This window comes from Mirounga angustirostris, unplaced genomic scaffold (genome assembly GCF_029215605.1).
Source record: "Mirounga angustirostris isolate CCGP_5_RB_7025 unplaced genomic scaffold, mMirAng1.0.hap1 SCAF_7, whole genome shotgun sequence".
In the NCBI taxonomy this organism is placed as follows: Eukaryota; Metazoa; Chordata; class Mammalia; order Carnivora; family Phocidae; genus Mirounga; species Mirounga angustirostris.
The window spans coordinates 113,128,426-113,155,521 of NW_026991715.1; the positions used below are offsets into that span (position 1 = coordinate 113,128,426).

The 27,096-nt window shown below is 50.7% G+C and overlaps 1 protein-coding gene across 10 annotated transcripts in view; it reads right to left on the minus strand.

The window, feature by feature from the left end:
* Positions 1-241: 241 nt before the first annotated feature.
* Positions 242-27,096, minus strand: part of ARHGEF37 (Rho guanine nucleotide exchange factor 37) — a 50,659-nt gene continuing 23,804 nt past the window's right edge. For 9 of the 10 annotated variants that reach the window (XM_064596680.1, XM_054513972.2, XM_054513977.2 and 6 more), the window contains 10 exons: positions 26,031-26,178; positions 18,034-18,233; positions 16,648-16,778; positions 15,854-15,958; positions 13,805-13,915; positions 12,670-12,999; positions 10,076-10,204; positions 7,419-7,614; positions 5,660-5,817; positions 242-3,136 (listed from right to left, as the gene is read on the minus strand). In XM_064596680.1, the coding sequence (XP_064452750.1) occupies positions 2,927-3,136; positions 5,660-5,817; positions 7,419-7,614; positions 10,076-10,204; positions 12,670-12,999; positions 13,805-13,915; positions 15,854-15,958; positions 16,648-16,778; positions 18,034-18,233; positions 26,031-26,178 (1,718 nt within the window). In that variant the 3' untranslated portion in view covers positions 242-2,926. The remainder of the gene's footprint in view (positions 3,137-5,659; positions 5,818-7,418; positions 7,615-10,075; positions 10,205-12,669; positions 13,000-13,804; positions 13,916-15,853; positions 15,959-16,647; positions 16,779-18,033; positions 18,234-26,030; positions 26,179-27,096) is intronic. The other variant, XM_054513982.2, reaches the window with a different exon arrangement.

The following is a 27,096-nucleotide window of genomic DNA, read 5'->3' on the forward strand; positions in this document are numbered from 1 at the left end:
CCCTGAGTTGTGCTCCCTGCTCAGCGGGGAGTCTGCTTCTCCCTCTGCCTCTCCCCACCCACCCCTCCGCTTGTGTGCATGCGAGCTCTCTCTCAAATAAGTATAGTCTTTTAAAAAAGAAAAAAATGAATGCATTAACAAATGAGGTCCCATTTTTATGAACAGTAGATGTCCAGTGAGCACCTGTCACACTGGGGCATCTGACTATCCAATGGTTAGAGTTCTGCAAACTCCAGAGACATTTTCATCTTTGAAGTCCTTTATTCTCTGTGGTTCACGTCACTGATTCACCAAGCTAGAGCTCCTCACAGTAAGCAGGCATTCATTCATCTTTCCTCCATATTGTAACCTTGTCCTCATGTTCAAACCTGAGCTTGGGCCCAAAAGGTTAAAGAGGACACACCCTGTGGCAGGGAGCAAGGGCCACCCTGGGGATCAGCCTTGTTTGGTTCCCAGGCAAATACCTTAGCAAGTTTAGCATGTGGCAGCCCCGAAGTGCAATACATAAGACAGTGCAATGGCTCCAGGCATCGGGGGGAGGGAGGGTGGGGGGGGGGAGGGAGGCACATTACATAGAGGCCCCTGGAAAAAATCCAGGCCATTCTCTCTCTCTCAACATGCATTTTTCTCAGCCGTCCGTGACTCCGGACCTCCTTCCCTGGTCTACAAGAAACCACAACCCGTGTGCTACTGAAGACATTTTCATTTTCCCCTCATGAGATAGATGTGGTTCCAAGTATATTCCAGGTTTCTCCCTTCCGCCTTCAAGAACATCCAGTTTTGTTCAGGTCCCTCTTAATGGCACTTAATAAATATACATTCTGGGACTGACAGAACAGGCTGTCCTCTTTCAAAGCACCTTTAAAACTGCCTGTTCAAAAATCTGAGCTAGGACAGAACTCAGAAGGGGCACATCCTAGCTTATAGCTGGTGGCCGCTTCTGACCGCAGGCCTGTCTCGTCCACTACTGCGTGTCTAGGGTCGAGGTCCCCACTCCTGGTGACACACCAAAGCACCTGGGGAGCTTTCTGAGTTCCTGAGGGCCTGGCCACACCCCAGACCGACCCTATTACAATCTTTGCGGGGGGCGGGGGAACGGGCAAGCAGCCAGGTTGAGAAGCCTGAGCTGGGGTTCTAGTCCACAGGACATTCTCAGTAAGCACTGAGGAACCCACAAACGGATTTCCTATGTTATTGTCTGCTCCCCTATGCCTCCTATTTGTATTAGAAATCTGAGTAGGAAAAAGAAAGGAAAATGAGTCAAGAGCATCTTAAAGAGTGAATTTGGTGCCAGGACAGGGCCAGTGGGGACTGAGTTTCTCTTGCATGATGCATCTTCCCGCTCTCACAAGCCGAGGAGTGAGGTGAAGATCTCACGCAGGCACGTATGTATTTCTTCAAAGCCCTGGAAAGCCAGAGCTAACAGCGTTACGCACTACAGTTATAATACCATGGAGATGTTCTTAGAAATAAGTCTAAACTACCACTGGATTTTCCCCCACACTCTCCAACTTGGGTTGGTCCCCAAATATATAATTTGTATTACAGATCAGACTGAACCACCTTTTCCCACTTCTGTGAATCTTGAGATGTATCTTAGCCAAACCGACAACCCGGAGAGGATGATTCAACAGGGGCTGCACCCAAAATGGCCCCGCTGGGTCAGTCTGCCTTGAACAGGAACTGTTTTTCCCATTTCCAGGTCCTAGAAAGGGATGACAATGGGTTTGATCTCACCAAGTTCAAGAGACTGGCTACCTAGAACGCAGCATGGAGAAGGGTCCTAAGGTGCCCCTGGGCTGAGGGGAAAAGTCACCACGCTGATTCCTAGTGTCCGCCACGCCCGGGCGGGGCCAGCAGCAGCATGCAGGCTTGTCTGCAGCCGGGCCGCTGGAGGCTGGAGCCATCCTGAGACCACTTCCGAGTGCATCCTGCTACCAGTGGCCATTTACATTTTATCACACTTCCCAATTTACAAGGAGCTTCCCTCAGGCCATTCTCACCACAACCCTGTGAGTTAGGTCTTTGTGGATGGGAAAACTGAGGTTGTGTCCTATGTCTAAGGCCCTACAGCCAACTGACATCACACTCACCTGCCGCCTCCAGCCCTGAAACCACCCGGGGATCCCCCTGGCTCCCGACTTCCAGAAACAGGAAAGCAAACCAACACCCAAGCTCCCCCACCCACCAGGCTGTTGATCACCTGCTGCACAGAGTTGCCTAAGCAATCTGCATGCCCTTTGTTCCCTAGTCCAGAGAACACAACAGCCTCACACACACCCCACATAACACACCCTCAAAATCTCCTGGTCCCTGGAATAGCCTCTGAATTTGCCTAAACACATTCCAGAACTGTGACCTGGCCACACCTGCTCCGAGACTCAGCCAAGAATCTCCTGAGAACCTTTCCGTTGCCCACAAGCCCTTTCTCCTCAGCTAGAGAGGGCTCCGAGGGGGTTCACTGCCCAAGATAACTCAGCTGCCAGTGTGGGTCGGCTGCGGTGTCTCCTGATGCCACACGGAGGGAGTGAACCGTCAGGCCAGGCAGCTCTGGACGTGTCCAGTGCCCCCCTCCCCGCAACCCCATCGCACACAGGTAACATTCACCTGGGTGACCCACTCTGGTGGGCAGGGCTGGATGAGAGCACAGGTAAGATGGGCCATAAGCTACAGCAAGTTCTCATCACCTTGACCTGCCATCCAAGCTGTTGTGACTTCAGATGGGAACCACCTTTTCTGCAGACCTGATGAGCGGTTCTGGCTGGAGCCTTTCATGCTCACCCATGCCAGGCACTCCTGCAAGGCCCACCCACCTCTTCTCCTTGCCCTTCACCCTACCTCGGCCTGATCTCCCCTTCTGCCCCCACAGGGTCCTAGCATCTAAGCCTCCCTGTCCCTTGGCAGCATGGGCTCCGCGGCGGGCCCCCTAGGAGGGCAGACCCCAGCCCCATGGAGCTGGGCTTGCGGCCCTGGCCAGGAAGCTGGAAGGCACATATCCCCGCTGCTCGTTCACTTCCACGAGGCTCCATTCCGGGTTCCCCTTCTTGTCCTGGGCCTCCAGGACAGTCACCAGCTGGCCCGCCTGCAGACTCACTTCATGGCTGCTTCTGGCCACAAAGGGGTACACTGCCACCACCTGAAACACATGGGGAGCGACAAAGAAACGGTCAGAGCGGGGGGGACAGACAAACCCAGCGCAGAGACGCTATTCATCCTGCTCGCCCCCTGCCCCGACCCCACTCAGTCCCCAAGGCTGGGCAGTCGCCGCCTCCCAAGGACATCCTCGTGCTAAAGATGAAGCCTGCTGCTTCGTCTTCTGCCAGCAACAACAACTGCGTGCCAGGCTCTGTTCCAGGTGCTACTTGGCCTTGACTTTCACAGTTCTATAATTCAATTTGCCCCATTTTTCAGATAGGGAAATCGAGACTCAGAGAAGTCAAAGAGCTTATTCAAAATCACATGGCAACAAAGCCAGGCCTGTCAGAATGGGTGCCCTCGGTCCACTGCTGCCACCCCACTGAGCAGAGGACATGGCACCCTCTCCCCCAACACCCTGCCCAGATCTGAGGGTGTCATCCGCCCAGGCCTGCTTCCCAACTTGGAGTAGAGACTGGGGGTTGGGGGACTTGGTTAATTTTTAGGGAAAGTAATTGAACTGGACAAAAAACTAGAGGGGAGGGCATTTATTAGGCTAATATTTCACTTCCCTGGCCTCGGTTTCATCATCTGCAAAATGGAAGTAATAACATCCTCCCCTCCAGGTAATTGTGGGAATTCAACAAATGATGTACGCCCGTGCCTGGTACATGCTCAGGGCTCAGTAAATGCAGGCTGCTCTGATTTTGTTTACCATTCCTGTTGTCAGAAGCTGGGGAGGACTGGGATGACCCCACAAGTGTGGACCCATGAACAGAAGAAGCAGCTGATGTGTCTAGGAAGATGGACAGCTGGGCTCACCGGCAGCAGGGTTCCTAGAGACGCTGCCCACACTGGGTGGAGCTGGGGCTGAGCTGGGTGGCCAGGCCCTCTGGGGAGCTCCTTGTGGGTCCTTTGCTGAAAGTCAGGAATGCCCAGCAGGAGGCAGCCCTGATGCACCACTTGTGGATAATGCTCCAGGCACTGGCCCTCGGAGCCTTCCCGGGGACGTGCCGCAAGCCGCACACCTCAGATTCCACAGGCTTCTTGGCAACCTGCACACCGCCCCCCTGAGGCTCCTCCCTGGGCTATTCAGCACCAGCCTCTGGGTTCCGCCGCTGCTCCCTGCCACTGCTCCGGCCCTTTCTGCCGCTTACCTGTCACCGGTGAAGTCCTTTTCTAACTGGGAGCGTGGCTGCCATTTACTGAGGCTCACTTTGGCCCTGCCTGGCCTTCCTGTCTCATCCAGCCCTCACAGCGACCCCACGGAGTTCTCCTCCCTCGAGGACTCCGTCCCAGCAAAGCCAAAGCCTTTCATGGCTTCCCATCACTTTTTGTTTGTTTTGAGACAGAATTCAAATACCGTAACAGTCATCTTTTCAAAGTGCACAATTCAGTAGTTTTTAATATGTTCAAAGGCTGTGCAACCATCATTACTAATCCCAGAACATTTTCATCCCCTCAAAAAGAAACCCCACACAAGATAGCAGTCCTTTCCCAACCCCCCACTCCGCAGCCAACCACTAATCTACTTCTCGTCTCTATGCATTTGCCTGGTCTGGACATTTCATATAAACAGAGTCATACAACACATGGCCTTTTGTACGGAGTTGCATGTGACAGCACGTATTGGCCCTCCCTTCTTTTTTATGGCTGAGTAATATGCCATTGTATGGATATGCCACATTTTGCTTATCCATCCACCAGCTGATGGACATTTCAGTTGTTTCTACTTTCTGGCAATTATGAATAATGCTGTTGTGAACATGCATGTAGGTTTCCCATTGCTCTGAAGTGAAGGCTGACACCCTCGCCAAGTCCACAAGGCCCTGCCCACCTCTCTAGCAGTACCTCACCCCTATCCTCTCTCCCCGGCCACAGCCCCTTCATTCAGTTCCTCACACACCCCTCCTTTGTACACACACACACACACACACACACACACACACACACCGGCCCCTTTGTGTTCACTAGGCATGCTTTCTGGGGAGCTCTTCCCACTCACAGCCTGGCACAGTCCCTTTATCCAATTAATCCCTGCTCACCCTTCAAATCTGAGAAAAAGCATCATTCCTCTTAGAAAAGCTTTTCCTGAACCTCTCCCAGCTAGGGCTCTGGCATTTATCACTGCTCTAACTTTACAGTGATTCACATGATTATTTTATTAATTGCTGTTTTCCCCACCCCCAGATTATAAATCTGAGGAAGGCAACGACCAAGATTTACTTTTGCTCATTATTACATCTCTCATCCAGCACATTGCCTGGCAAATACTGAATGAATGAATGAATGAATGAATGAATGAATGAATCCCACTTGCCCTGCTGATACGGAGCAAGGGCTTGTTGATGTGGCAGGGATGGGAGGCTCCTTTTTCCAGGTTCACTCCTGACCAGGACACTGGTGAGGCCACTGACCAAGACCATGGCCTCACAGGATGGTAGCCTCTTCCAACAGGAGGGAAATCAAAGCCCCACTCCAGGTGGCCATGGGGAGGCAAACCCCACCCCTCTCTTAGACTCACCTGGGTCACCACTGGGACAGAGGGGACGGGGGCTGGAGTGGGCTCTGGTGTTAGGTGACGGGAGTCCTTGTGAGGCCACTCCTGCTCTTTGACCTCCTCCTGCCTGGGGATGACACGGTACAGCTCCAGTTTCCCAGCCGGCACATACCCTCGATGTCCTACAGGACATGCAGAACGTTATCTGGCTGCAGACCACCTCCCCATCCCTTTTAGTGATAGAGGAATCAGCACCATTCAGGGATGTGAATACCTCCAGCACAGCTTCCCAGCACTAAAGAGGACCTGAAAAAGTCATCCAGGAAACTCACAAACCCACCCCTAACCAACCCACACTCACTGTTTCCAGCTTCTACTTGCACACCCCCGGTGACAGGGTGCTTATTCCCTACTGAGGCAGCCCACTCTGTTTTGAACAGCTTTGACAGACATAAGAAGTTCTTCCTTGGGCTGGTATAAACACAGCTTTCCTGGTGCTGGGCCCACTGATCCCCTTCCCCTTGAGCAGAGGCCTAGAGTAGGGCTGTTTCCTCACCCAGGACAGCCTTTTCCAGAAGGCAGCAACTGCCTTTCTCTTCGCTGAGTGCCCCCAGTCCCTGCTCATGAACAGCTACCCCAGGACTGTTCTGGTCACTATCCCCGCCCACGGCCGACACCTCCCGAGGGCTTGCTAGGTGCCAAACCGGCATTCAATTGTCCAGTCTTCACATCAACCCTCCAGGTCAGTACCGTTGTTTCCATCTGATGGCCGAGCCACTGCAGCTCAGAGAGGCTCTGTAACTTCTCTGAGATCACACAGTTAGTAAAGTGGCTGATTTGGAATCCAAACTCAGTCCTCTTGACCCCAGTGGCCAGCCTGAATCCCCGTTCAGCTGTTTGTCAACTTGAGTCACGAGACTGCCCTTTCACGGTTTCTGCTGGATTTGTACTGTTTTCTTAATTTCTTTTTAAAAGTAGTCTCCATGCCTAGCGTGGAGGCCAACATGGGCTTGAACTCATGACCCTGAGATCAAGACCTGAAGCAAGATCAAGAGTCACCCACTTAATTTTTTGATAGACTCACTTTTTAAAACTTAGACTTGTTCTATTAATATTATGAATAAAATCACAGGTTTACGTACTAGCTATGGTTTCTCTCATATTCAGAAAAATATTTCAATAACAATTATGATAAACTGTCTGAAGGGGGAAAACTATCTGCGGGTCCCCTCCCAATAATCCTGTGTGACCCTCATCTTGTGGGTCACAGGCCCCTTTTTGGGACACATGGCTGCGCCATCTCCTCTTGGGTTCAAGGTGCCACCTGCCTCCTGCCCAGTTACACTGGGGCACCCAGACCTGAGCGGCACATCCAAGGGTGGGACCAGTACATGGGAGACAGGACCACACGTCCCTCAATCTGGATACCAGATGTCTCCCTGCAGCTGGGATCCAAGCGCGCCCTCTCTGCCTTTCTACACCTTTCAGGGTGATGCTGGACTCTCTCCGTACACCTCTGTCTACCCCAACGGCCTGTGAGGTCCCCAAGGCTGAATAACGTAAGTGCTGAATAACGGATGTAGCAATGTAAGACTCACTTCCTCTTTGTGGCATGTCACGGGCCACACTAAGCTGGCTGTGCCCCAAGCCCTGCACTTTCACCTGTGTCAATTCCCATCCTGGATTTGCACAGCCAGACCCCTGCCCACACCTGGATCTCCCCACTGGTTCCTGTTGGGGGGTTTCCCAGAGGGAGGGGAAGAGCCCATGAAGGCCCACGTACCCCCAGTGTCCACCAGCCAGCGACTGCTGTTGCCTCTGGTGTCCTTGTTTTGAAGGAGAGCCACGATTTGGCCCCGCTGCAGGGTCAGGTCCAGAGTCCCAGCCCCACTGACGCCGCTCATCACCTGGTACAGCTTTTCGGGGCCATACCTGCTCAGGAGAGCCTGCACCTGGCGCTCAGCCCCTGGAAGGAGTGGCTGGGGGGGGGGGGAGGGACAAAGAGAGACACACGTGCCTGAGTTGGCGTCTCAGAGCTGGTGCGCCAGCATATGCCCACGTGCTGACAGCCAGGAATCCCACGCCGATCCTACCTCTGCTGCCAGTGGGCAACAGTCTCCTCGCTAACAGATGGCTGGGTTAGAGGAAGAACACACTCTTGGGATCCAAAGGGATCTCAAAACAAAAAAAAAAAACAACCGCACAAAACACCCTCTCATTTAACCTCTAACATCCCTCCTGGGTCTAAACTTCCGGGATTTTCTAAAATCCTAATTCAGGTTCCAAAAGTTCTCAGTTACAGAACTCTAGGATGGGACCCTAAATTCTGGCCACAGCATCAAGCTAGATTATCCCACAGGAAAAAGCCCGGCACAGGTCTTCCGGCCTGAATGAGCAGGACCGTGAGCTTCACGCGGGCACCAGGCGTATGGCTGCTTTGAACGCCAGTGGAGGGTGACGCGTGCAGACCCTCCCTCACGTGTGAAGGGAGTGCTAGCTTTTATTCCACAAGTATTTATTGAGCACCTACTGTTTACAAGGCACAGTAAGCCTTGTGAATGGGGTAAAAGAAACACAGAAGACAGCTTTGCCCTGATGGAAACTGCCATCTAGCTGGGACGAATGACTCAGTGGCGCTGTCCATGCATCCAAAAATCTCCTGGCATTGCCTTTGTTTTCTTGTTCATTGCTTCCAGCAAAAGTATCACCAAGAAGAGACTCAGGGGTGACTGTCTCTTTTTGTAAAACAAAGAAGAAACTAAAAATGTTGAATATAGATTTACTATACACTCTCTCTCTGACTATATACGTGTGTGTGTGTGTGTGTATAGAGATCATATTCTATGTGGTTATTTCTGGGGGGAGGTGGTGCTTGGTGTAGGAAAAGCAGACAGAAGTGCCCTTCGGGGACATCTGGGCACAGACTCTGCCATTACCCCTACTCCAATGGGGTTCACTAGTCAGGATCAAGAACTAGGAGAACCTGATGTTTCTAAATGGGCCCTTAGGTGGAAGTGGAGACAGGGTAGCTTTTTTTCAGAATGGAGGTGTTACCCTGCGTATGAAAGTCAGCAGTGTAGAAACATTTGCCTTCTTTCTCAAGTCTGAGAGGCCCCGGGCAGAGAACAGCAGTATTCCCTGGAGGGACCAAGGGGAGACATGGGAAAATATCACGAGGACTGCTTCTGTCCTAGGTGACCACCTCACTTCTGTGGGTTCTGAACCCTTAGCCAAAGAAGTCAGGAATTATAGGAGGGGTGTGGGGGGGTGGGGTGGAAACAAAGGTGGAAAAGAGGGGGCATCTCTTCTCTTCCTACCAATTTGCAACACACACTGGGATTATGCTGTTCCCATTTGTTTCTCTTTTTTGTTTCTCTGTGTCTTCTCTTTTTTCTATGATCAGCATGGAATACTTTTCCAATAAGACAAATGTTATTGTGTCTCAAGTAGCAAGAGAGAGGAGCTTCCCAGGACTCATCCCAGTAGCTGCTCTGCTCTTTACTTTCTGCCCCATCCTCCCCCCACACAGCAGGGCCCATGCCCCCCCCACCATGGGACTTCTGGCTGGGACAGCCTCGGTGTGGGGAAGGAAGGGGGATGGCTGTGGCCCAAGGAAGAGTCCACCCTCCTCCTGCATCCCTGATGGCCTTTGACCTTCTCTGCATTCCAGTCAGGTGTGCAGGCCACCTCTATGGGCCAGCTCTGCTGGGCTCCTTTCCTTGTCTCTCTGGGTCTCTGGAGCCCCCTTCTCCCTTCTGGGGAATCCTGGCCATCTCCCGGTCCTTCACTTCACATTTCACATGTGACTGAACACACAGTTTCAGGATCCTCTCATCTAGGTCTGTCCCCATGTGGGGCCCCCTCCGCCTTTCAGCTACTTCAGTTCCACTTCTGAAATATACTACCTGGGGACATCCTTCAAGTCCACTGGAAGATTCCCTTTCCTTCTATTTTAGAGAAAAATACTTTACTGCAAAGAAGGATTTGGCCAGCCAAAGTCTGTAAACCATAATGCAGCTGAAATACTGTCTCTTGCAATTAAAAATTCCATAGCAAAAAGAAAATTTAAATGATTTGTTATTCCAACTTTTTATTCATCCTGAATGCTGGTATCTGAAGGCAGTTCAGTGAGATGGTGAGGAAACAGGGGCTTTGATAAAAAAAATGTGAAGTTCCAGGCTTGGGGATGCTAATGCCACTTGTCTGTTATTATGTCTAATTTCACTTAATATTCTATTGTTCTGCTCTTATGTTTGTTGGCCACGAAGAGCATGTGTGTAGGTGGTGTGAATCCCAACACCTCCTCCAGCTCACAGACAGAAAGAAGAGAGGGAAAGGGTACAAGGAACCCTGGGGGAGGAAAAGGAAAAGGAAATGGGATCGGGCCTGACTCCACTGGCAGGGGAAGGACTGGACGGTCTGCGGGGTGAGGAGACTTACTTGCACGGTGGGAGGTGGCAGCACTTTCTCAAAGTTCTCTTGAAAGGAGCGAAGCTGGTGACCGGTCTGGCCCAGTGCGTCCTCCACCAGCTTCCTGAAGGCCGGCTCCGAGAGGTGGTAGTGGGGCAGCTGGGTGGGACAGACACTGTCCTCAGAGCCATCTCCAGGAGAAAGGGGACAGAAAGACTCTGGCAGCCTACATTCTAGCCCCAGATGTGTGGAGATGGGTCTTTACATCTTTGTCAGCTGTAGTTTTTGCCTGCTGACTGCCCCACTTGGTGTCCTTCAAGAAAGCGTCCCTCCGTGGGGTCCAGGAGTATTGCCCGCCGTGGGGCGGCAGCCACAGGGCTGGCAGGCACGGCCTCCCTCTCCCATCCACCGTGAGCAGCCCACGGACTAGAAAATGAACCCAAGCAAGGCCAAGCAGAAGCCTCCCATCAGAGTTAGTACATGAAGGCTGAGAATGAGAGGAAAACTTTTCCTTTAGATGCTGAGGCATAAAAGCGGTCTCTCCCACCGTGCAGAAAATGGTTGGCCTGACAATGAAGCCAGCCCAGACAGGGAAACAGAACTAGGAGGTGGAGCGAAAGCCGGAGCCCTGACAGCATTATTTGTACTGAATGCACCCTGCCTGGGGCTCGATCCCCTCCTGGGTCTCCCAGTTATGCAAATGAGGACGTCCTTCTTTATGCCTCAGCTGGTTTGGAATCCAAGGAGTTCTGAGTAATGCTCCATCCTGAGACCCTGGCCCTGCTAGCCATCTCCTGCATTCTTCCCACACAACTTAGGAACGAGTAAGACCCCCAGCTAACAGAGACATGTCCTCTCTGCTTGTCACCAAGCTCGCTGCTGTCTGACTCAGAGCCTTTCCCCCTGCCCCCAGGATGCAGATAGATTGAGGTTCTACCATGCAGGCCTTTCCCGGGCTCCACAGGACTGGTCCAGGGGGATGGGCCATGGGACACAGACAAGAAGCTGGCACCAATCACCGGCAGGCTCTAACATTCTAAACGACAGGCCCAACCAGGAAAGGCCCTCTTTCTGCTTTTATAAAGTTATCTTCCTGCTACTGGCATCCTGCAACACTCCCCAGCCCCGCACATCCCAGTCTGAACACATGGGGCCTGGCAGCCCTGGAGACGGAACTAGAGGGCGGGAAGAGGATGACAAGATCATCTAATCAGATTGACCCTCTGCCTTCAGGAAAGAGAAACGCTTCTTTTTGCAGATGGTTCAGGCTTAATTAAATTCAAAAAGCATGTCTGAGACAGAACTCTGTACTAAATGCTTTGAAGGCCAAAAAGAATAAAAGCCTATAGTTCCAGCCCTCCTCAATAAGGAGAAACGGCTTCATCCAGCATCCCAGCTGAAGGCAGGCTCTGTGAAGTGCTTAGCACAGCGCCTCCTACAGGCTGTTGGAGTACACACGATGGGGAGACGGGCTCTCCCAGCTGCAAGGAGGGGGTTCTGAGAGCTTCACGGAGAGATTCATTCATCTGTCACATATTTGGGGAGTTCCAACCATGCACCAGGCCCTGTGAAAGGCATGGGGGGGCACTGGGCTGGGGGGCATTTCAGGCCAAGGAAGCAGCCTGTGCAAAGGGACGTGGTCCCACGCAGAAGCAGTATGCTACAAGTGGGAGCACAGGGCGGACTGGGACCAGGAGCCACCAGGGCAGTGGTGCATGTGCATTTCAGAGGAAGTTTCATGCAACACACTGCATGGGGGTGGCCCAGCTGGGGACCACGAAGCCCAGGAGACAGCGGCTGGTATGAAGAGTGCTGGCCTGCCCTGGGGGCCAGGCCCACAGCCCCTCAGCTCTGACGCTGACATCAGAGACAGATCTGAAAGCAGCTCGGTCTTCTTCCCCACGTCAACCCCGGTCTTCTTCCCTGTGTCAACCCCCGTCTTCAAAGCTCTGAATTCAACGTTTGCACTTGGAAGTTTGTCCAAACTTCTTTGCAATCTATTTCTGCTTTCAGCCGACAGCTCTTCTAAAATGCTGCCAAGCACTGTTCAGAGCCCAGGCTGCGGGACTTGAACTGCCAGGGTTCAAATCCTGCTGTCGGCTGTGTGGCCTTGGGCACGCTGTCTAACCTCTTTTGCAGTGAGGATGCTGATGATACCTACTCTGTAGGGTCAGCGTGAGGATGAGCTGGGATAACAAAAGGAAGGTACACCGTACGCGCTCGCGAGGACGCAGCTGCTAAAAGTAATAACAGCAGGGGGAACGCCAACTGGAGACACTGACTCCCGACTGCGTAGAAGGGGCCTGGCCTCTGTCATCGACTTCTAATACATTCCAAGGACGGGCCCCAAGGTCTGCTATTTTCCCAGCAGAGCCTCCTCTGCTTCTGAATCCCAGAGCCCAGGAATTGCCCAGAGTCCCAGTTCTCTCCTTGTTTGCATGATCGGATCCCATTGCTGGAGGGACAACTGGCACAAGAGAGGTCCAGAAGGTCCCCGGGGCTGCCTGCTGCGCACCCGATGGCCTAATGTCCCTCCATCCCAGCCCCCGAGAACAGCTAGCTGCAGGCGCCCTGAGGCCCCGCCTGGCCCTCCTGCAGGGGCGCCCCGGTCCCAGAGGCCTTACCTGAGCCAAGCTGCCCTCCGCCCTCTGCAGCACTTGCTGAGCAAGCTCCCTCTGGAGGCCCACGAATGTGCACAGGATCTGGCCCAGCCAGCGCATGGCCAGCTGGTTCAGCTGTGGGAGCTCGGCCACTAGCAGGGAGTTGAGGGCCTGGTACGTGTGTCGGGCCTCCTGCTCCTCGTACGTCACGCTGCCCACCTCCAACAGCTTCTCTTCCACCCTCTCGAAGTCCAGTAGTTTGTCCAGACGCTTCTTGATCAGGTTCTGAGGGCCAGCCAGGGCTTTAGCCAGGCTGCACAACGGCTGCCACACCAGGCCTTTCAGCCTCTGCTTCTGCGGGGAGAGGCGAGCTTGGGGTTGGGGAAGGAAGCGGCAGAGGCCAGGCACTGGGAGAAGGGGTTTTGGAGGGAGCTAGGACCGGGCTGTAGTCCCACCCCTGCCGACTCGCTGTGACTTCTTGCATGTTATCTAAACTTTCTGGGCCTCAATGTGCCCATCTGAACAATGGGGACAGTGCATGTATGAGCTTAGCAGAGGGCCTGGCACTTCCTAACATCTGTGCACAACTCTTAAAAGATTTTGTAGAGAGGGGTGACAACAAACACAGTCTTTGGGGCTCAGATCCCATCTTGCCACCGACCATCTGAATAACCTGGGAAGTCACCCTCTCTGTTCCTCCACCTCTCACCTGCAGAATGGAACTCTTAACAGCATCTACCCCCTAAGCTGTGTTGTGAAGATTAATGGAGATGAAGAATGTAAAGGGCTGAGCAGCTTATCTGCCTGGCAGATAGTGAGGCACAGCAAACATCAGCTGGGGCTATTTTTATCAGTAAAATGCATTAATAATAATCTCCGCCCTGCTGACTACTCTGGGCGGTTATGGATACGACAGTCATATAAAGGGCCTGGCTTCTAAATATTATTCCTTTTTTTTTTTTAAGATTTTATTTTTAAGTAATCTCTACATCCATTGTGGGGCTCGAATTCACACTGAGATCAAGAATTGCATGCTCTACTGACTGAGTCAGCCAGGAGGCCCCTAAATATTATTCTTTTTTTTTTTTTCTAAATATTATTCTTACCAGGCTCTGCCACCTGCCTCACAAAGAAAGGAGAAAGGAAAAGCTCCACTCACAAAGTGTGGGAAGGCCTGGAGCTGGAGGTCTCTCATCAGGCTGCAGTACTGTACCACAGGCCCGCCAGGGATGTCCAGATCATATTCCTGGGGCCTGAAGCAGAGGAAAGCCTGGACCCAAAGCAAATCAGAGACAGCCAATCAGGACCCATCATAGCCAGCTCATGCCCCCCGCCCCACCCCCCCCGCCCGGAAGAGGCTGTCCAGGTTCTCTGCACACCCACCATGACAGGGAAGCACTTAGCCTATTCCATCCTTGCATAACTTGGGTGATTAGAAAGTTCTTCCTGGCGCCTGGGTGGCTCAGTTGGTTGAGCGACTGCCTTCGGCTCAGGTCATGATCTCAGGGTCCTGGGATCGAGTCCCACATCGGGCTCCCAGCTCAGCGGGGAGCCTGCTTCTCCCTCTGACCCTCTCCCCTCTCATGCTGTTTCTCTCTCGCTCACTCTCAAATAAATAAATAAATCTTTAAAAAAAAAAAAAAAAAAGTTCTTCCTTAGACTAAACCAACATCTTTCTCCCTATTCCAGTGCTGCTCAAACTTCGTGTTTGCATAGCACCTCTGTGATTTTACTGCCATGTCTATATTCCACATATTCTATTAATACTTGAAATCAACAAACCATTCCTATTTATATCAATGTATTTTTTAAAATCACCTTATGACACTACCATAATGGGAAAACCAGCAATAACTGCTACAAATAGGCATGTAAGAATAACTGCTATAAAAACAAACAATGTCATTAAGTTCTATCTGGACATCCCTGCCTGCAGAAGGCTCCCAGCCCAAGACTTGCTCTGCCTGTGTTAAAGACATACCAGCAAAAGCAGCTTCTCCTGCGCTCAGAGGATTAAAAGATGGAGTCACGTGCTTGCTGTGGGATTCCATGTCAACAACTGTATTGTCACGAAAGCCTGCATCTGGGGGAACATAACCTAATGCTTCCAAATATCTGTCCTACCCCGCAAAGCCGGATGGGTCTTCCACGTGCCTCTGCTTTCTCTCTCATGGCTTCTCCATCCTCTCTCGCGCGGGCTCAGGGAGCCGCCCCTCCCATCTCGCTGCACTGTAACAGGATCCTGCTGCCTTCTGCTGGGGGGCCCAGGAAGGAGCCGGAACAAGCAGAGGCATCTGCCCCACACAGAGGGGCCTGCAACTACGGCCTCCTGCATTTTCCACAACTCCCCTAAGACCACCCCAAATCCCATTATCCAAAGAGCCCGTTATCATCTGACCAAGCTGCTTTGCGCAAATGGACATGACGGAAGATAAAACCACAGAAAAGGGACGGAGTGGATGGAATGAGTCAGCATCGATGACAACAGTGAAGGATTTTGGCACAAGGAAAATGATGTACCGGATGGCATGCAAACTGGTGTTCCTGTGGGCTGAATTCAGCCTGTAGAAATGTATTTTCTTGGGCCTGCATAGCATTTAGGTTTTCATTAAATTCGTTGCTCACGTGGACATACCATGAGATTTCATCTGAAAGGTTTTTTTTTCCCCCCCCTAAAATCAGAACTGGCTATGCTGGGTCCACATTCCCAAACAGCAACAGCTTCTCCAAGCCAAGTAACAGCTGCCCCTTTCGATTTTATTCATGCATGCATTCAGTCAAATTCTAAATATCAGTATGTATTTAACTCTACTGAAAAGTTTCGTGAACAGCCTGTTAGACATTAAGCCTTGGACACTTGCACATTTCACTCAATATTATTACCTGCCTGACTTTCTCAGGCACCTGAGTGTGTCACCTGCTCCAGGTGCCAGACTGGCACGGTCCCTCTGGAGGGCTCGGACCCCAGTGAATTTTAAGCCCACTCAGTGGGAACCTCACCCCCTGAGAGCTCAATGGGCTCAGAAGTTGTGGTCTGGGGAGTGCTTGCCTGTGGCCCTTCTTCTGACCCGCAGCCAGTGACCCGGTGACCTCTTCCCTTTGCGTTCCTGCAGCTGATGCGTTTGCCAGTTTGTCGGATGGGCCCCGCACGCCTCCTGCCTTGGGGGAACCAGCCCAGCCCAACCATTATTAGGGGCAGGATCCTCACCTCCAGATTATCCAGGTAAACAGCCACGTTGTTCTTCATCTCGGTCACACACAGCGACACCCAGTGGAACCTCTCTTCTAAATCATCAAATTCCTTGTCTTCTGTCTGAGAGGAGAGCGACGTTTGTGAGAGCTGAGAATATCCATGCCCAGGGAGAGAAGGGAATAGCGTACGCCCACATCCGCGTCCCAGGCTCTCACTGGGGACCACCTTTACCACAGCCCTGCCCATCAGAGCCAGTTCCTGCAGCCCCAAAACTGAGTGGGCCGGTTAGAGGCAGTGAGTGCTGCTTAATGGTTTTGTACTCAAATCATGGAATCAGATACACAAGCATCCGAGTCCTGGCTCCCTAGCTGTGTGACCTTGGGCAAGTGTTTTACCCTCCCTGAGCCTGTTTTTTCAGGTGCAAATGGGGTAATAAAAACACCTACTTTATTGTGTCATCAAATAATGCCTGGGGTAGAGTAAGTACTCTATCAACCTGAGCTGTTCCTAGTGGCTTTTCCAAGCTGGTTCTTTGCTCAGACCCAGAGATTAGCTCTCCTATCTGCATACAAGGATACTCAGAGAAAGAGCACACAGGACGCGGTGGAGAGAGCCCTACCTGGCCCTTCAGAATCACGTGAGGGTGCCGACTCGGCCTCCTCCTGGCGATGCAGTGCTGAGAGGTTACTTTGGTCCCTTGGCGCCCGCCTCCTCATCTCTGAGAGGACTCTATGCCACCTGCCCCATCCACTGCCCAGTCCTGCCCCATGGAACGGCTGGGATGCCACCCGTCCTCCACCTGTGCTCACCCTGGGCACGAGCCCCGCCTCCTGCTTCAGCAGCTGGCTCAGCCGGGTGGTCTTCTTGGAGAGGGTGTGCGTGTTGAGGCGGGCCAGCCGCTCCCGGAGGGTCAGCTGCTCCCCTTTGGTGTACTTGGAGGCTGCACCAACAGAGGAGAGGGAAGGCACGGGGTCCAAAGCTGCCCCAGGCAAGCAGGCATCCCGGACAGCCCTGGCTAGGCGCCCGCTTGGGCCCTTTTCTCAAACATCAGCAGTACGCCTGTCTGAACAGCCGCTCGCAGAGGGAGAGCCCAGGTCTTGCTGCAAGGTGTGCGCCCTGGCTACACGGCTGCCCGCCTGCCCAACTTTGGCAAGGCGCCACTCGTTGGGCCTGTTTCCTCATTCATAAGTGAGACCAGCCACCTTATATGGTTGCTGGGAGGATCACATAAGATAGTGGGTCTGAATGTACCACACTCCCCCACTCGGGTGCAGGGCTTTCCACTGATCTGTCACCCCGGGCCTGAGTCTGAAAGCCAGCTCTGCCTCTCACCAGCTCTGGGATCTACAGCAAACGATTTAAGCTTTCATTTGACCTGACTGTGAGATGGCGCTACCAGGGCCAGCCTCTGAGGGTGACTATAAGGATCAAACCAGATAATGAATGAAAGATGTGTCACAGGAACTAAATTATCACTATTATACCATCTAGATCGTGCAGTTGAGTTTGCTCTCCACTTGGGACGCTGCTTCATTTTCCAAACCTTTCTGTTTTGACAACCTGAGAGTTCCCCACCCACTAGTTGTCCTTCCCAAGGTGTATTTATATATACTTGGCCTCCTCCGTATTCATTTCTCCTCCACAGTATAGCAGCCATGTGGTTTGCATGGGACTGATTTCACTTTGGTTCAAACGGTGGGTGCTAGCTGAGATAAGCCAATTCATAGAGTCCCAAACCCCTGGCCACAGTGATTGATACGTAAGCCGGGCCCAAGCCAATTAGCTCATGGCATTCCCCTAACCATGGTAACTGGTTCAGGGTGAGCACATGACCCAAATGGGTCCTTTCAGAATGATGCTCCAATCTAATTTATGACTAAGGGGAGAAAGGCCCTGTCTTATCCTAGAGGGTATGGTGTGCAGATGTGAATCTTGGAATGGCAATAGTCATTTACTACTATGAGGGAAGCCAGCCTGAAGATGAAGCTGACACACAGTAAAGAGCAGAGATAAGAGAATTATTGGGAAATGGAGCCATCACCCTGATCAAACCCTACCTAAAGTCCATATTGCCTCTGGACTTGTGGTTACATGAGCCACTACATTTCCTTTATTAATGAAGATAGTTTGAAATGAGTGTTCTTGTAGCTGGAAGCATTCTCACTGATATAGCCCTAAATTCCCCAAGTCCTTACCCACTTCCTTGCGCCTCTTGTACTCATTGATGTTGGTGTTCACGTCCTGGAGGGCAGAGACAGCCCTCTGAAGCACAGGGTAGGCACTGGCATCAGGGACTGTGTTCTCCAGGATTTTCTGCAGCAGCAATGGGTACTTGGTAATCCTCTGCAGAGGGATTACCAGTAAGAAACTGAGGCCAGAGGGCCCAGCTTGTGGCCTGAGGGAGAAGGCTGGCGTTAGGTAGGGAAAGCCCACCATTTTGGGCAACAGGAGTCCTGGACTCTAGGCCCAGCTCTGCCTTTTAACTCACTGTGTGCTCTCAGGCAAGTCACCCTCCTTACATGGTTCTCAGTTTCCTCATCTGTAATGCATGAGGTCTAGATGCTAGACAGGCACGGCTAGTTCTCATTGTACCCCTTTTCTGGGCCCTGGTTTCTCATCTGTACTAAATGCAATGGTCAGTTCTGTCCTCTGCTTCCTTGGCCTCTCAGCAGCAGACACAGCTGACTAATCCCTGCTCTTGAAACACTTTCTTCTTTTGGCCCCAGAGATGCCTTTCATCCTGCTTTTCCTGCTCCATGGGCCATTCTCTTGGCCTCCTCTGCTGGCCTCACTCCAATGCCAGAGCGCCCTGGGCCTTCCCTCCCCTCCATTCACTCTCTTACTGACTTCATTTAGTCTGATGGCTTTAAACACAGCCCCAACCCAGACCTCTGTTTCCAGCTTCTGTCCCGAGCTCCAGACTCACACAGTCAACTGCCCGTGTGACATGTCCATGGCTATGTCCCAAGCACAACTCTGTATGCTGGACATCCATTTGAGAATTCATTCAGTAAAATGGTTCTGTGGCTTTAAAAGTTGAAAGTTTAAAAAAATAATCACAGGAACTTTATATGTTTATAGAGATGCATTTAAATTATTTAAGGGTAGGGCGCCTGGGTCACTCAGTCAGTTAAGCATCTGCCTTCGGCTCAGGTCATGATCCCAGGGTCCTGGGATCGAGTCCTGTGTCAGGCTCCCTGCTCTCCAGGGAGTTTGCTTCTCCCCCTGCTCTTCCTCCCACTTGTTCTCTAAATCTCTCTCTCAAATAAATAAAATCTTAAAAAAAAAAAAAGTATTTTTTTAAAAAACGTAGTTAATGGTAAAAAGTCATGATGTCTATTATTTGTCTTTAAACAGTTTAGCATAAAAATAGATGAAGCAAAATATTAATACTGGTTAATTTTAGGTAGTGGTATATGTTTGTTACATTCTATTTTTCTCCAGGTGTGAAAATTTTCACTAAAATAAAGTAAAAAATAAAACAAAACACAAGAATGAGTAGCGTCAAGATCCCCTCCAGATGCACTGTTCGATGAATGGATGACTTTTTCCAGTCCCTTTCTTGTTGATATCAGGGATTTGCAGAAAAACTACCCAAATCAATGGCATCTGGGAATAGGCTCCCACAGTTTTCCCTTGATCATGACCAGAAGCCCTCAGACCTGCCTCTCAAGAAGCCCCCGAGGGTTTCAAGTCTCAGTGTCTAAGCATGCCTCATCCAAGAAGACTCACAGATGCTGCTCACAGCCCTTCTCTGGCCCCTCTCCATGGTACCCTTGCCTCTTGCTCTTCCTCCTAAGGAAATACTTCCAGACCAAATGTCCAGGAAAGACCAGTCATGAGGCTAAGAATAGGTAGAGCAGGTGGGTGCCCCCTCATTAGCTGCGGGGGGCTGTGGGGGAGGCAAAGGTAGGATTACCTGTCAGGACATGCCTACATTGACCATCTGCTCTCACCATGGGTTTCCTAGCACTTGGCTGACCACAGGCAGGGGAGATGGAAAAAGTCACCAGATATTTGCAAAACTCTGTCCTCTGGGCTTACTTTCCACGGGAAAGGGCCAACTGCCTCATGGGGACAGCTGTCTACAAATAAGAGCACAGGGCATCTTCAAAGAGAGGATCACAGCTCTTCTCCACAATTATCAAGGAGTCATGATAGAATTACAGCAGCCTTTTACGATTACAGCTTTTCTAAGGTAATCTGAAGGAAAAAACAACAACAACAACAAAAATATATATATATATATATATATTTTTTTAACGTGGGCCCAACAGGGGGCTAGAACTCACAACCCTGAGTTCAAGACCTGAGCTAAGATCAAGAGTCAGATGCTTAAGTGACTGAGCCACGTAGGCACCCCTGGAGAAAATTTTTTAAGTGACCTTTCAAACAGGCAACAAAAATTGAAAGATAATCCCCCACCCCCAAAAAAAGGAGAGGGGAAGGGAGGGGAGGGGAGGAGAGGAAAGACCAAAGCAAAGCAAAGCAAAGCAAAGCAAAGCAAAGCAAGACAGATAATCCCCAGAGCTGGGTGGGTATGTGGAGACAGGCCCGCTTACATTTTCTCAGTGGGAGCCGTGATTGGTAAGATCTTTTTAAAGAGCAGTTTGGCAATTTGTAAAATGTACAAATCCTTTGCTCCATCAGTCCCACTCCAGAAATCTACCCACAGAAATGTCAACTCAAGCGAGCAAAGATAAAGGCAGAAGTCACCAGCAACTCTACTTATCACAGTGAAAAACTGCAAACAAGCCAGATACCATCAGCAGAGGGTTGGTTAAACCACCGTAGTCTGTGAGCTGCCTTGGAAAGGAACTCTGTGCAGCCATTAACAAGAACATGGTAGAACTATTCCTGGTGTTGTGAAAAGATATTCATAGCCATAGTTAAGTGAAAAAGTTGTTGGGGCACCTGGGTGGCTCAGTCAGTTAAGCGTCCGACTCTTGACTTCAGCTCAGGTCATGATCTCAGGGTCCCGGGATCGAGCCCCACGTCGGGCTCCCTGCTCAATGGGGAGTCTGCTTCTCCTTCTTCCTCTGTCCCTCTCCCCTGCTTGTGTCCCCCCTCAAATAAATTTTTTAAAAACTTAAAAAAAAAATAAAATGAACGAAGATTGCCCATAAAGGAAAACAAAGATTTGCCTTCCCCAAACACTGCCTCAGCCGTCATTCTGAGATAGTGGGTGCTTTGTGCGGGACCGATCAGCCTCTGCAGGGCAGCCTCTTCCCCACTGATAGCTGCAGAGCTTCCTGTCTACTGCAAGGGCAAGCCTTCGATCCCCTTGGCCCGCAGGTGGGAGCTGCAGTAAGAGACAGGATAAACTGAACACCCTACCCACTCACCCACTCAAATAAAAGGGTAGCAGGCAGCATGCATTTTGGAATCACAAAGAATCCGATTAGATAGTCTCATCCATCCTAACTGGATAAGAAGAACCACTTACGAGAACCACTTACTACTGGTTGGTCTGGTGATTCTAGTCGGCTAAGCTCCAGAAACAGTCCCATGATCATAAGCACAAGAAGGCCAGGATTACTGTTTCGAGAGAGGAGATAGAAAGCGATGCTGGCAGGAAGAATGACATTCCTGGGGCAACATTAGACCAGGGGCTCTCATCGAGGGCACGGTGGAAACTTGCAGGCACTGGGCTGCTCCAGGCACTTAGTGGGCAGGGGCCAGGGCAGCAGCCATCTGCAAGGACTAAGCACTAGAGTGCTAAGTCTCCTAGGTCCCTCTGGATGCGCACAGGCTGAATGAATGCCTCAAAATGTGCTGCAATTGCAAGAGCGGAGATGTTTTTGTGACACTCCGACTCCATCCAGTCACTTACCATAGCACTGCAAATTATTATGATGCTCCCTTTCATAAACAAGACCCAGATCATCATACGTCCTACTTCCTCACTTCCTCTGCCCCCCAGAGCGTAATGTTATCCCTATGTCATTTATGTTGTTGTTTGCTGCTTCTTATCATGCACAAGTAGGTCAAATTTGCTCTCATTGCTACTTGTCATTCTAGGGCACACACATTCTCTGTGCTTTCCTTTTTTGATATGCGTTACGTGGAATGGCTTCTGACTTTTCTTTCCTTGATTCCAAGCTTATTTATTATGTGTAGGTGCCAGCGTCTGATTGCTTCATTAGGTTTTCCAGGGTAGGGGTGCCCAAACATTGGCACACTGAAATACATTATGACTTTACTAGACATTATTTTCCTTTTACTTCTCCTTTTTATTACAGTTAAGCCATTAAATTTTCTTTCCAGTTCCGTATACAGGTAGGATATTTATATGTATTTCGAGACTGCATGTCAGGATAATAATTTAATGTTTGTTATAAAAAAGGAGCATTGAGGAGCACCTGGGTGGCTCAGCTGGTTGAATGTCAGGCTCTTGATTTTGGCTCAGGTCATGATCTCAGGTCATGAGATTGAGCCCTGCATTGGACTCCGTGATGGGCGCGGAGCCTCCTTAAGATTTTCTCTCTCCTTCTCATTCTGTCCCTCTCCCCTACCCCTCACTCCCTCTCTTAAAAAAAAGAGTGGGGGTGCCTGGGTGGCTCAGTCAGTTAAACGTCTGCCTTCGGCTCAGGTCATGATCCCGGGGTCCTGGGATCGAGCCCCGCGTCGGTCTCCCTGCTCAGCGGGGAGCCTGCTTCTCCCTCTGCTGCTCCCCCTGCTTGTGCTCTCTCTCTCTCAAATAAATAAATTCTTAAAAAAAAAAAAAAAAAGGAAAAAAAGGAGCATTGAAACCACTAGAGCCGAGAGCCACAGTGTGGTTTCAGAGAAATACAACCCCTGCCTAGTCAAGACAAGGATCATAGCAGGGTTTACAGAGTGTCACTTGGGTACAACTGAGTCCAAACCCCCATGAGGTATAGTTATCACTCCCCCTTTACACATAAGGAAACCAGGTTCTGAGTCATGAAACGGCTCTGCTCAGGTGAGATAGGGGCACAGCCGGAATCGCCACTGGGCAGTGTGGCACCAGAGCCCATGGAGGCCAGGCTGGTCTGGCCGGGAAAGCCCAGAGTGTGGAAGGCGTGACAAACCGCAGCCTCTGTGCCAACCAGGGCCGCCCAACACTGCTTCTAACATGTCTGAGCTAGATGCCAGTATTTGGCACCTGGGAGATGTTATATCAAAGTTTCTGACTTCTTTTGAAAAATCAGAGGCTCCAGCCACACTGGACTCATATTCCTACATGGCAATTGAAGCGGATGGTTTGTAAAATAGGGCTGTAATTACTCTGCTCACAGTATGCACACCCTTTGTTGTGGTGGCTGCTGTATCCACTTTGAATAGGACCCCGAAGCCCCTCCCCTTGAGAAGAAGGGTCTATTTTTCCACCCCTTCGTTCTGTCACAGAATGTCAATTCCCAGCCAAGACCTCCAAAGGCCTTCCCCTGTCCTCCATCTCACTTTTCCCTCCCTCCTGCTCTCTCCCTGTCTCAACCCTGTGACCACCATGTGAGCAAGCCTGGGCCACCTGCCAGATGATGAGAGGCTGTATGGCCAGAGCTGAGTCAGCTCACGTGTCTCAGATACACGAGAGAGCCCAGCCAAGATCAGCAAAGCTGACCTACAGCTGATCACAGGCATGTGAAGGTGCTCAGCCAGGGCTAGAAGAATCGTTTACTGAGCCCGGCTATATTGCTAACGTGCAGGAGAGTGAGCCAAATAGATGTCTGTCTTAAGCTGTTCTGTTTTGGGGCAGTCTGTTACACAGCGAAAGCTACTTGATAGAGCAAACATCAGCAGAAGCAGGGCTGCAGCTGCCCTCTACACAGGGTCTGTTGGCTCTGGTTGGCCACAGTCTACACTGCTCCCTTTTGCCCCACACGTGCCACCCTGCTTCCCTCATTTTCGTTACCTGCCTCTCTCATATTGACATGTATTTAGTGACCCTTGCAAAAGCCTAAATTTGTAAGACTCTCGGAAGGATGAATCAAAGGGGGAAGTGAATGTAGTTTTTTGGGGGGTAGAGGGGGCCAGGACATGGGTAACTGAAAAGGAGGCTTCAGCGGGTTGAGGGGTTAGGCAAGGGAGAGGAGGAGGGGAGATAGCAGGAGCTCCCACAGGAGATAACATCATCTTCAAAGATCTACATCTACACAGTCTTTCTCTTGGGTGTAAAGGGAATGTCTAAATAAGATAAAATAATAGTAGCCTCTCATCCTCCTACACTATTCTGATTTCCAGAAAATGACCTTCATCTATCTCCATTTGGGGAGCTTGTCCTGGGGAAGATAGAAGCCTTTTCGAAACAGAAAAGAAGCAGAACAATCCCAGGCAAGGAAATATAAACGACTCTTAAATATACAAAGAAATGACCAACTTTAATCATGAGAAGTAAATGCAAAAGGAAACCACACTGAGACACCATTTGTCACCTCTTTCAGTTGCAAATATTCTAAAGTTTAATGACACACTCTGGTGAGGCTATGAGGAAACAGACATGCACACCTTGCTCATGGTATAGCTTTTATAGAAGGAAATTTTGCTATATTAGCAAAATTATCCAAACATACTTTCTTTGACCTAGCGAGTCCATGACTGGACATTCACCTTACAGAAACCCTTGCACCTGTGGGGCACCTGGGTGGCTCAGTTTGTTGAGCATCCAGCTCTTGATTTTGGCTCAGGTCATGATCTCAGGGTCATGAGACCAAGCCCCGCATTGAGTTCCACGGTAAGCATAGAGTCTGCTTGAGATTCTCTCTCCCTCTCCCTTTGTGCACACTCCCCCCACTCATGCACACACTCTCTCTCTAAAATAAATAAATAAAACCTTAAAAAAATACTTGCACTTGAGTAAAATGACATATGCTCATGAATAATCACTGAACACTATCTGTAATCTCCAAAGAAAAGAAGCACATCAATGTCCATTAATGGAGACCAGTTAAATAAACTGGGGAGCAGCCATGTGGTGGCAGAACATGCTGTTCAAAGGCTCACACATGTATGTATTGAAATGGGAAGATGTCCAAGATATATGGTAAGTGGAAAAAAGATACAAACTTTCTCTAAAAAGGCAGTAAAATGAGAGCATGTATTTGTATTTGCTTCTACATGCATAGAGGAACTCTGCAAAGATTCACAAGCAATTTACAAGTGGTTAGCTTGACTTTGGGGCTGAGAGTAGTATTTGGGTAGATGAAGGGACAGGATTAGACAGGACAGGACAGGATTGTGCTGCATAAATTTGGATGTTTTAAAGCTTCTGAACTACGTAACTGTTCTCCATTCAAAATTTTAATTTAAAAAATATCTGTTCTACATATCTCTATCTAGAGCTTCTGCCCACTGGTGCTAGCTCTGGGTGGTGAGGCCAGCCAGGGCAGCTTTGATCCCGTTTCATGGGGCAGTTTTCAGCTCTCTGCGGAGAGGCCTTCCAAGGTGATCCGAACCTGCCTCATGCCACTGTGCCTACAGCACGTGGTTCCCCCCCAGCTCACCACCCTTCCCTTGGGAGACATGAGTGCTGTCCACCAAACGTTTCTGCTTTTCCACCTCTGGACACCCAGGCAGGGTGGCACACCCTGGCCTCTGGGCAGTTGGACAAAGTCATGGGATTTGCTCTGGCCCATGAATTATGAGAAGTGATGAACATTCTTTCTGGTCTGAAGCACCTGATTACTAGCATCAGACCCCCCAAACTCTCTCTCTCTTTTTAAGGATTTTATTTATTTATTTGAGAGAGAGAGAGAAAGTGAGAGAGAGCATGAGAGGAGAGAGAGTCAGAGGGAGAAGCAGACTCCCCGCTGAGCAGGGAGCCCAATGTGGGTCTCCATCCCGGGACTCCAGGATCATGACCTGAGCCGAAGGCAGTCGCTTAACCAACTGAGCCAGCCAGGCGCCCCACCACCCCCGGAGCTCTCTTGCCCTTTGCCACAGTTACTGGCAATAATCCAGAGAGTGGCTGCTCTCTGGAGTGAGGATGGCACAGAGAAGAGCCTCAGGTCACCCGCACTGGAGCACAGCAAGGTATAAACCTCTGTTACTGGAAGCCACCGAGAGTCAGGAATTGTGTGTCTCTGCAGCCTGATCTGACTGAGACACCCCTGCAGCAGCATGAGCCGCACCAAGGAGGGGTGAGACCTGGACAGCTCCTGACCCCAGGGTCAATGGCAGCGGGGGGGGGGGGGGGGGGGGGGGGGCGGCGCGAGCTCACTGGTCTGCTACTCACACCACTGCCTCGATGACGCTCTGAATCTCTCGCTGCAGCTCCGGCTCCCTCCGGTAGGTGTCAAGCAGCAGCAAGGCCTGGTCGTAGCTAGCACAGTACACCTTGTAGACTCGCTCCAGCTCTTCGTGGCATTCCAGGAATAAGTTACCTGATGGTGCAAAAGCAATAAGGAGCCCTCAAAGGCATGTCTGCACGTCCCCTCACTTGGGACATGGAGGTGGTGAGTGAGACAGCTAAGCCCTCAGCTCGGGAGGGAGACTAGACGGATAGGCCTAACCAGTTCCGTCACTCTGGGCAAGTCACCTCTTCTTCCTGAGTTTCCATGTTTTCATCTCATTTCAAAAGGCTGCCATAAGAATTATGTGACAGAATGATGCAGAGCTCAGGCTGGTGCCCTGGGAGTCTTAATAAAGTGTAGCGATATTTAGATTTTTTTATTTATTTATTTATCTGAGACAGAGAATGAGAGAGACAGAGAGCACATGAGAGGGGGGAGGGTCAGAGGGAGAAGCAGGCTCCCCGCGGAGCAGGGAGAAGCAGGCTCCCCGCGGAGCAGGGAGCCCGATGTGGGACTCGATCCCGGGACTCCAGGATCATGACCTGAGCCGAAGGCAGTCGCTTAACCAACTGAGCCACCCAGGCACCCAAGTGTAGCGATATTTACGGCAATAATATTCATAATTCTTATATTTGTACAGAGCTTCACAGTTCACAAAACATACTCATTGTATCTTTACAATCACCCTGTGTGGCCAGTACAACTTCAAACCCCTGGTCTACAAAGACACCCTCGAGTAGAGCACAGGTAGTCACAAGCATGGACCTGGAGTCAGAGAGAACTAGGAACAGATCTCCAGCCAACCCCTCCCCTGGGGCATAACCGAGGGCAAGCACTTGACCTCCTGGACTCTCCATTTCCTCATCCATAGATCGGAATAAAAATAGTATTCACCTCCAAGTGTTTTTCTGTTAGGACTAAATCAAATAATGCATGTAAAAATACCTGACGCAAACTTTACTCAAGAGATATTTACCAACTGCTTATTTATGGATTATACGCCAGGCA